General features: G+C 47.2%; 1 protein-coding gene across 1 annotated transcript; it reads left to right on the forward strand.

The window, feature by feature from the left end:
• The first annotated feature begins 828 nt into the window (after nucleotides 1-828).
• Nucleotides 829-5,457, forward strand: LOC147637280 (cellulose synthase-like protein D3). Its single transcript, XM_086800927.1, has 3 exons — nucleotides 829-2,081; nucleotides 2,487-3,291; nucleotides 3,393-5,457. Exons 1-3 carry the CDS (start codon nucleotides 1,204-1,206, stop codon nucleotides 5,151-5,153), a joined length of 3,444 nt encoding a protein of 1,147 aa, XP_086657053.1. The 5' UTR covers nucleotides 829-1,203; the 3' UTR covers nucleotides 5,154-5,457.
• The last annotated feature ends 4,399 nt before the right edge of the window (nucleotides 5,458-9,856 follow it).

The raw sequence follows: 9,856 nt of genomic DNA on the forward strand, positions 1-9,856 counted from the left end.
TGTAATATGACTGTTTTCATTTTTGTAGTTTTTAAAGCTTTACTAATGCAACTACTTACCCATATGATTTCAAGGGGAAATGGGTCATTTTAACCTAGTGATTCTTGGTGGGCGTCGAGTTTATGTTGTGTTATTTGTTCTACCCTCTAAAGTTGTATGACCTTCCTCATGGGGCGCTGTAATCTCACCTTTTTTTAATATATTCTACAAAAAATAAAAATAAAAAAATAAAGTTGTATGACTAAGTCTCAAATTTATTGTTATATAAATTAATCATAAATCTTTGCAAATTTGATGCTTAGAGCAATAAATTTGAGACTTAAAAGTGTACTTGACTTTTCTCAGCACATTATATATAAGTATAAAAACAATATAGCAATTCATGTTGCGCCATAGCTGGTTGTGTAGAAAGAGATGCATTTAAATCATTAGAATAGATGTGTTGTGAACTGGGGCACTCTTGTTGTACATGGCCAGCTAGCCAAGCTTGACTTTTGTAAGGTACCACTCGGATGTATATTTAGGGTTCAAATAAACAAAATTTACAAGAAGTTCCTATGCGATTATTTATGACTGATGAGCACACAAGGACAAACGTGGAAAGCTTCAAAGCGTTGTGCAATTCTTCACGAGGGATGGCAAAGGCAAGGTCAGGTCTCGACAGAGGAGGTTAGACAGTGAAAACTAAGACAGGTTCAAGAGGAAAACGCAATTGAAGACCGAGTGAACGTTGGCGGGCCGGCGTGGGCGCGGGGCCCAGGCGTGCGAGCAAGCAACGCGGTTTTGGAGGGCCTGCGCGCGCCGATAAAGTAAGCGGCTCGCCCGATCCGTGTGAACAGCAGTGAGCAGTGCTCACTTCGAGAAAACCCACAACCCTGTTTAGCTGCTAATATAACTATTCTACACGTTCTCTCCACTCGTCTTCCTAATCTCGTCTTTCCCTTTGTTCTCTCCACCCCTCCATTTTTCTCCATATTCTTACTCTCTACTGCCCTACACTCTCTCTCTGTCTCTGTCTCTGTCTCTGTCTCTCTCTCACACCCACACACACACACACATCTCCTGTTTTACCTCCATGCCTTAGAGGGCATTAAACACAGCGCTAGATCAATCCCTTCCTTTCCTTTCCTTTCCTTTCCTTTCCTCCTTTAATCTCGGCTGCCTCGTCTCTGCCTGTTCGATCTAAGCTTCATTACTGATCCTATGGCGTCCTCCGCCCCATCCAGAGGGGGCAGCAGATCATTCCGGAACCCAAGCTCAAATCCGGCAGCTTTCAGTGACCATCCGTCAATGGGAGCTTCTAATAACAGTGCATACTTCCGGCGCATCTCCAGAGGAGATTCAACCGACCTGGATGCGTCCAGCGAGGTGGGCTCAATAAACGGCGGCTACACCGTCGTTATCCCACCCACGCCCGACAACCAGCCCATGGGTGGCGATCAAAGCATTGCAATAAAGGCCGAGCAACAGATGGTGTCCAACAGCATCTTCACGGGCGGGTTCAATAGCATGACCAGAAGCCACCTGCTGGACAAGATGACGGACGGGGCGGGCGACCATCCCCAGATGGCGGGCGCAAGAGGCGGCACGTGCAGGATGGAAGGGTGCGATGAGAGGGTGATTCGCAACGAGAGGGGGGAGGAACTGTGCCCGTGCGAGTGCAATTTCAAGATATGCAGGGATTGCTATGCGGATGCGTGCAAGGCAGGCGGGAAATGTCCGGGCTGCAAGGAGCTGTACAAGCCCAGCGATGAAGACCAGGACCCTTATCTTCCGGCAGCGTCGCCGCTCTCGCTGCCGGCGCCACCGGAGCCCCGCCTAGAACGCCGCCTCTCGCTTGTGAAGTCCAAGAAGCATTCGCAGCAGCTGCTCATGCGAAACCAGAGCCATGAATTCGATCATGCCCACTGGCTCTATGAGACCAAAGGTACCTACGGCTTCGGGAATGCCGTGTGGCCCAAGGAACCCGACCCTTACACCGGCGTCATGGGTGGTGGTGGCATCCCTGACTTCAAGGACAGGGCAAGGCGTCCCCTCTCTCGCAAAATCAAAATTCCTGCTGGCATTCTCAGTCCTTACAGGTATCACACATTTTTAACCTTCTTAAAAAATAACAATGTAGGATTAGACTCACGATTTTTCTTCTATGGTAGCACTCTGAGCAATTCTAATTGAATCTATTAATCCAACTTGCATCAATAATTTCTTGAAAAGAACATTGCGTTCATCGCTTCTTACAATTTATGGTTTTTGTGTAGCATTTCAAGCAATTCTAATTGAACATCTTGAATCAAGCATTTCTTGTTTAGGTTTTTAGGCTTGACTTTATTATTGTACTTGTAATAGATTAAACATTTTTCTTTCTTGCTTTACAATATTTTTATTACTGTACTGTCATAGGTTAAACATTTTTCTTTCTCGCTTTACAATATTTTCAAGAATGGCATTGTCAATAATTTATCAATCATCTCTCTTCGTCGCTGCAGGCTTCTCGTGGTTGTCAGGCTTGTGGTGCTTTGCCTTTTCTTGGCATGGAGGGTTTTACACCCAAACACCGCTGCTATGTGGCTTTGGGGAATGTCCATCGTTTGCGAGATTTGGTTCGCCTTTTCTTGGATCCTGGACCAGCTGCCCAAGCTCTGCCCGGTCAACAGGGCCACAGACCTGTCTGTTCTCAAGGACAAATTCGAGCAGCGCAGCCCTGATAATCCCACAGGACGCTCTGACCTCCCTGGAATTGATATCTTCGTTTCGACAGCAGATCCCGAGAAAGAGCCACCGTTGGTGACAGCCAACACTATCCTCTCTATCCTCGCAGCTGAGTATCCTGTGGAGAAGCTAGCTTGCTACTTGTCTGATGATGGAGGGGCTTTGCTCACCTTCGAGGCTATGGCAGAGGCGGCGAGCTTTGCTAGAATCTGGATACCTTTTTGCAGAAAGCATAACATAGAGCCTCGCAATCCTGAATCTTATTTCAATCTCAAGGGGGACCCCACCAAGAACAAGGTGCGGCAGGATTTTGTGAAGGATCGGAGGAGGGTGAAGAGGGAGTACGACGAGTTCAAGGTGCGAATCAACAGCTTGCCCGAATCCATTCGAAGGAGATCCGATGCTTATAATGCCCATGAAGAGATCAAAGCCAAGAGGAATCAGGTGGAGAATGGGCTTGACCCTAATGAGCCTCTCAATGTGCTCAAAGCCACATGGATGGCCGACGGCACTCATTGGCCGGGGACATGGGCTACACCTAGCTTGGAGCACGGCAAGGGAGACCATGCTGGTATCATTCAGGTAAAAATAGATTGGATTGGCCTAATCATTAACATAATTTGATGATTAATATTATGGTTTCAAGTTCATTTGATTGAGTTTTAATTGATTTGTCTTTGTAGGTTATGTTGTCTCCTCCTAGCTTTGAGCCCCTTTTTGGTAGCCCAAATGAGGAGAACCTTATTGACACTAGTGAGGTGGACATCCGGCTTCCCATGCTGGTATATGTGTCTCGTGAGAAGCGCCCGGGCTATGATCATAACAAGAAGGCCGGAGCCATGAATGCCCTAGTCCGTAGCTCAGCCATCATGTCCAACGGGCCCTTTATTCTTAACCTCGACTGCGACCACTACATCAACAACACCATGGCCCTCCGTGAGGGCATCTGCTTTATGATGGACAGGGGAGGGGAGAATATCTGCTATGTGCAGTTCCCTCAAAGGTTCGAAGGGATAGACACCAGCGATCGCTATGCCAATCACAACACAGTGTTCTTTGATGGGAACATGAGGGCACTGGACGGGCTGCAGGGACCTATGTATGTGGGGACGGGGTGCATGTTCAGGAGAGTTGCTCTGTATGCATTTGATCCGCCTCGCTACAAGGAGCACGGGGAGTTTTGCTTGTGGTGTTGCTGTGGGGGCAGCAATAGGAGGAGGAGGAAGCAGGTGCATTCCAACGCAAAGAAGATGGAGCTGGACTCTGCCTCTGTGATGGGCGATGAGGAGGAGGATCAAGAGATGCAGCTGGTGCCCAAGAAGTATGGGGGCTCAAGCACCTTCTTGATGTCCATCTCCAAAGCAGAGTTCCAAGGGAGGCCATTGGCGGACCACCCTGGGATCAAGTATGGTCGCCCTCCCGGTGCCCTCACAGGGCCGCGAGAGCCGCTGGACCCTGCAACCATTGCTGAGGCCATCAGTGTCATCTCATGCTGGTACGAAGACAAAACCGAATGGGGAGGCAGCGTGGGCTGGATCTATGGCTCTGTCACAGAAGATGTGGTCACTGGCTTTCGCATGCACGACCGCGGCTGGCGCTCCATCTACTGTGTCACGAAGCGTGATGCATTTCGTGGCACCGCGCCCATCAACCTCACTGACCGGCTGCAGCAGGTGCTCCGCTGGGCTACTGGCTCCGTTGAGATCTTCTTCTCCCGGAACAACGGCCTCTTTGCCGGCACCCGCATGAAAATCTTGCAGCGAATTGCCTACCTCAACGTTGGAATCTACCCTTTCACCTCCATCTTTCTCATGGTCTATTGCTTCCTACCGGCGTTATCCCTCTTCACAGATCAGTTCATTGTGCAGACACTTGATGTCTTCTTCCTAGTCTACCTGCTTGTCATCACCCTCACCCTCTGCATGCTAGCCGTGCTGGAGGTGAAATGGGCCGGCATCACACTGGAAGAATGGTGGAGAAATGAGCAGTTCTGGGTAATCGGGGGTACAAGTGCCCACATTGCGGCGGTGATTCAAGGCCTGCTCAAGGTGGTGGCCGGAATCGATATTTCTTTCACACTCACCTCCAAGGCAGCTGCAGAGGGCGAGGATGACGAGTTTGCGGAGCTGTATGTTGTGAAGTGGACCTCCCTTATGATACTGCCGCTCACCATTATGATGGTGAACATGATCGCCATTGCGGTGGCTTTGGCCCGGACGATTTACAGCAGCAGCCCATCCTGGAGCAAGTTGTTGGGCGGGGTGTTCTTCAGCCTGTGGGTCCTGGCGCATCTCTACCCCTTTGCAAAAGGCCTTATGGGGAGGAGGGGCAGGACGCCCACCATTATCTGGGTTTGGTCGGGCCTCATTTCCATCACCATTTCGCTTTTGTGGGTTGCCATCAGCAACCCACAAGGCCAGTTTTCTACGGGCTTCTCCCTCTAGAGCAAAATGGATTGGAAATTTTCTACGGGCTTCTCCCTCTAGAGCAAAATGGATGGAAATTTTCAACGGTGGGTGCTGGGTTCCCTTAAAGGTCAATGCGGTGGGGGCCGGCGCGCCGGTGCGGTGTATGTACAGCTTGCAATCCATTCTTTGATTTTTTCTTCCACGGATTTGCCGCCAAAAAAAAAGCAGAAGAAGAAGATAAAATATTGTGCTTTGAAGATTTGAGTACATCACGGCCTTTCAAATGTGACCGTTTCTTTTGCCGCGCCCAATAAATATTACCTTCCTTAATTAAGAACCACTTGCCGCAGTTTGTTGGCATTATTATTATTACCAAGTGGAGTCTTACGATATGATTTCAGTGTTCACTGGCAGTGCTTGCTAAAAACCTTTTTCCTAATTGGTTTTCCTTAATGAAACTCCTTTGATTGGCCAGTTTTTCAACAAAAAATGTTAATTTTTCATGGTCCCGGTTAAAATTAAACACTCGTACTCTTATTTTTATGGTCGTTTACAAGCGATTGGGTCAAGAAAATGTTTTAAAACATGGATTATAAAATGGCTATTGTGTTTGTTTATATAACTTTAAATTATATAGAGAATTTGAGTTAAAAAAAAGGAAAATATCGCCTATCAACCGCAAGCCAACTACTAGAGAAGCTTTCTCTTCGTGCCATCCAAGAATCTCAGAGCTATAGGGGTTTGTGAGAATTCTGCCTTAGCAAGAAAGTGATCTAACTTCCACTTTGGGCAACAAGCGTTAGGATGTCAATAAAATACTATCTGATTACGAATAAGCCATAATTGGTTCATGATATGGAAGCGAATCTAGGGCCATATGCTCGCAAAGAGTCGGGTTCAGGCTCTTGCTCTCCCCAAGTTGAGCTTGCTTCCATGTGAATTGATATTGCGTGCCCACCATTATGAGCCAATATCTGACTCTCTTCTCTTGCAATGATTCTACGTTGGGATGCAGGGATAGATTCATTTTTTCCTTGAAGAATTGTATGAACTATGACGTAGGCTATTGCTCTGTCCTTGGAGTAGTCCCAGGAGGGACTCATCTGCCCTTCGGGACTCAACCAACTATCGATGTCTACGGCATTGGGACTACCCTTCGGGAATCAACCAACCATGCCTATGGTGTTAGAATTCACTTCGTGCCCAAACGAGCTGTTGAAATGTGCAATGCAAAATAAAGCTTGGGTTATTTGATTGAGTGTGTGAACGCACCCTAGAGATGCAAGATATTATCTTGAGAGTTGTAAAAAGATAAGAATGCCACATAAAAGAATGTGGAAAAGGAATTGCTACATGACATGATGTGTAAAGAAGATTGGGCTAGAGGTCATTGTATGATTCATAACATATCGCAAATACAAGGTGTTCAATGTGCCTATCTTCCCTACCTCTCATTAGTGTGCAGTTAATATTATGGAGTTTCTTGATTACTATGAGCATATGGTTAATATGCGATTAGCACTAGGCTTAGCACGATTCTCACTTAAGCATATGGTTATTATGTGATTAGCACTATGAGCCTCCTTAAGCATATGGTTAATATGTGATTAGCACTAGGCTTAGCACGATTCTCACTTTTTAACATGGTATCAAAGTGAGGTTTAGCTAACCCTAGATTGGGTGTATTTAAATATAGAATGTTGATTTATATTATGCTTTGTGCATAGAAAAAAAATTATGACACACTCATTATCTTAGGGATAGCAATTTGTGTGAGATTAAGTCTTTTTTATGGCTCATTGGAAACTTGAAGGCCTCTTGAAGCCGCTCATGAAGTCAAAAAGTGCAGATTTTAGCATTATGAAGGCTACGGAGTCTACATCAACAACAAAGTAGCCGCCAAGAAGAATTTTACACCAAGAAAATGTTGGTTTTGTGAAATTTTGCCTCATGAAGTTTTGGTTTGTGTGAGAATGCTCTATGTGAAGAAGAGTTGCTATTGATGATGGGATGAGTCTTTGTATTTGGGCAAAGAGCATAAGAGATGCAAGCTTGTCCAAGGAAGGGGCAAGCGGTTATGGGCTGAGATTACAGCTCGCAGTGAGCTCACTGGAAGGGGTGGAGCTTGGTATTTTGCTTATTAACGATGGGCAACTAGTGTGGAAGCAATAGAAGACTTTCACATTCACATGGCTTTGCACCTTAGTTTCTTGAGGGAAACCAAAACGGAGAAGCACCCTTGAGTGGTGCATGCAAGAGAGAAGCATGTAGATTTGGAGCTCAATTGGGAGCTCATGATGACCATATTAATGCGTCACATTCAACCTTGTAGGAACGAGGTTATCGAGGCAAATGCTCAGTCTTATGAAGATGCAGTTTGGAAATTGCAGCAAAGAGAGAGGAGCTCATGTCCAATAGGTCCAATGACTAGGAGGGTAGCCAGTCCACATAAGAGAATAGAAGCTACTACAAAGGGTAGAAATAAGGGCGGGTTCACATTGGAGCGGCGGAAAACATACTCTCAAACACACTTTTCCAGGTGGAACTCTTACAAAATGCACACTTCCGCCGTCCAAGTGTTCACATGGGGAGGGGGAAGTAAAAGGGAGCCTGACTTCTTCCGCCGCCCCACTGTGAACACTGGGGGGCGGCGGAAGAAAGAGTAAACACCATACCAAAAACCATAGAACAAAGCTATATTATGTCCACAAAGCATAGTGTAACTACAAAAATAAAGAAGCCACACTACAAACCACAATAAGCCAGACAAAAGACTTGTATTACAAAAGCTTAATCGGAGTTGGTAGGTGAGTCCAGCTCCTCTAAAGCCGCCCTTCCAAAAACTTGTAGGACATTCATCCTTGCTTGCTCTCTATACATTGTTCGGGCAAGACTATCTCGCCGCTCCGAGCCAACTCCAAGGTCACTCGCACCCCCTTCATTGCCTCCTTGAGCGCGCTCCATTGCATCCTCTATGTCAACTTCACGTATTGCTTGAAGCTCCCTCATGGAGGTAGCTATTGCTCTTCGATCCTCTTCTACACGTCCAGAGCATGCTACCAATTCTGCTTCCGCCTCACGTACCCACTCCATATCAAAAGACTCTCCATGTTGGATACAAATGTTGTGTAGCACAAGACAAGCCGCAACAAGATCTGGGACATGACGTAGATTCATGTCACATCTTTTTAGCAAGATGCGAAACCTTGCCTTGAGCATACCAAACGCTCTCTCAACTGGCATCCTTGTGCTCGATTGAATGAAATTCCAATGGTACTTTACACGTGTCAACCCTTCCTTGCATCCTTTGAAAGGCACTAACATGTATGGCCGTGCGGGGTAAGCACAGTCGCCAACCAAACAATAGTTACCCAGCTCGCCCCTTGCACATGCTTGCCCTATATCACTTCTGGAGAAGTTCAAGGAGTCATGCGCTGATCCGGCCCAACCGACATCATAATTCCATACTGAGCAATTGGCGGCTACTGTTAGTTGTAGCAAAATAGAGTGGAACCCTTTCCGATTGAAGTAGTCAACATGGTTGTCACGGGGTGCAATGATGGGGATGTGAGAACCATCTATCGCACCAACGACGTAGGGAATTCCCCTAAGTGCCTCAAACTCTCGTGCTAAAGTTGCTAGCCGAGATCTTGAAGGCTATCTTATGTACATATTCCGGAGACCCGATTTCACAATTGCCTTGGAAAATGCAAGGATTATTTCACAACATGTGCTCTTAGCGCAACCATAGGTGTCACCAAGGCCCAGTGTTGGGGTAAAGGCGTTATGCCCACCCTTATAGTGTGTACAAGCCCATAAGTTATAGTACATAGTACACTTAGTACTTTTAATGTACTAAGTGCACTATGTGTACTAGTGCAATATACATGTGTGATAGGGGAGTCACACACTCATGCTTTTCATGAGTTGACTTATCCCCACAACTCTCTCTCTCTCTCTCCCTTGCTTCTCTGTGTATGTCTCCCATGAATGAAATCTAAACCCTAATTTCAGGTTTCTCCCCATCAACTGGTATCAGAGCCATTCGGTGCAAGCAGATTCTTCCCTGGTCCTTTGTTGTCTTCAGAGTCTCCAGTCAAGAAGCGACCAGACAGGCTGGGCGAGCTTGTGGCACAAGGCAGCATTCACAGGCGGGAGTCAACGATAGGCGGATACACGCAGGCGAACAGGTGCGCAAACGTGTAGCGCTGGGCGTCGACTGGTGCTAAGCGAAGGCAGCGCCTGGCCATTAGCGAAGGTTGGGCGACACCGGCTACCTTCGCTAGTCGAAGCGTGTAATCTTGAAGTGCGAATCCAAGGGGGCATCGGCGTAGTCCTGGATTCGACGTTGGGAAGCGTGTAGCACTACACGACGCTGGCGACTAGGCGAAGTTGGTGGCGGGCGTCCATCGAATACTAGGCAGCTGAGCGTGGAGTTCCAGCGCACAGCAGGCGTTGAGGCGTTGGTCCAAAAAGCGTGTAGCGCTGGGCGTGAGACGGCCATTACACAAGCGAAGGCAGGCGTCTGGGCGTTCTACATCCTCCTGCTCTTCTTCGCGTGGCTCATCGCTCTCACTCTTTTCGCTTGCAGCGCCGGCTCCGCCTGGTCCATCGTCCATTGGCCTGCCTGCATCAATACAGCAATACAGCAGCATATTCATCACGCCCCCCCTCCTGCAACAGAAATCAACCTGCAAACCTCAAATTCAGCCCGAAAATCAGAAAAGCAGAGGTATTTT

Source organism: Cibotium barometz, chromosome 7 (genome assembly GCF_041138505.1).
Source record: "Cibotium barometz isolate CiBa-2024 chromosome 7, ASM4113850v1, whole genome shotgun sequence".
Taxonomy (NCBI): domain Eukaryota; kingdom Viridiplantae; phylum Streptophyta; class Polypodiopsida; order Cyatheales; family Cibotiaceae; genus Cibotium; species Cibotium barometz.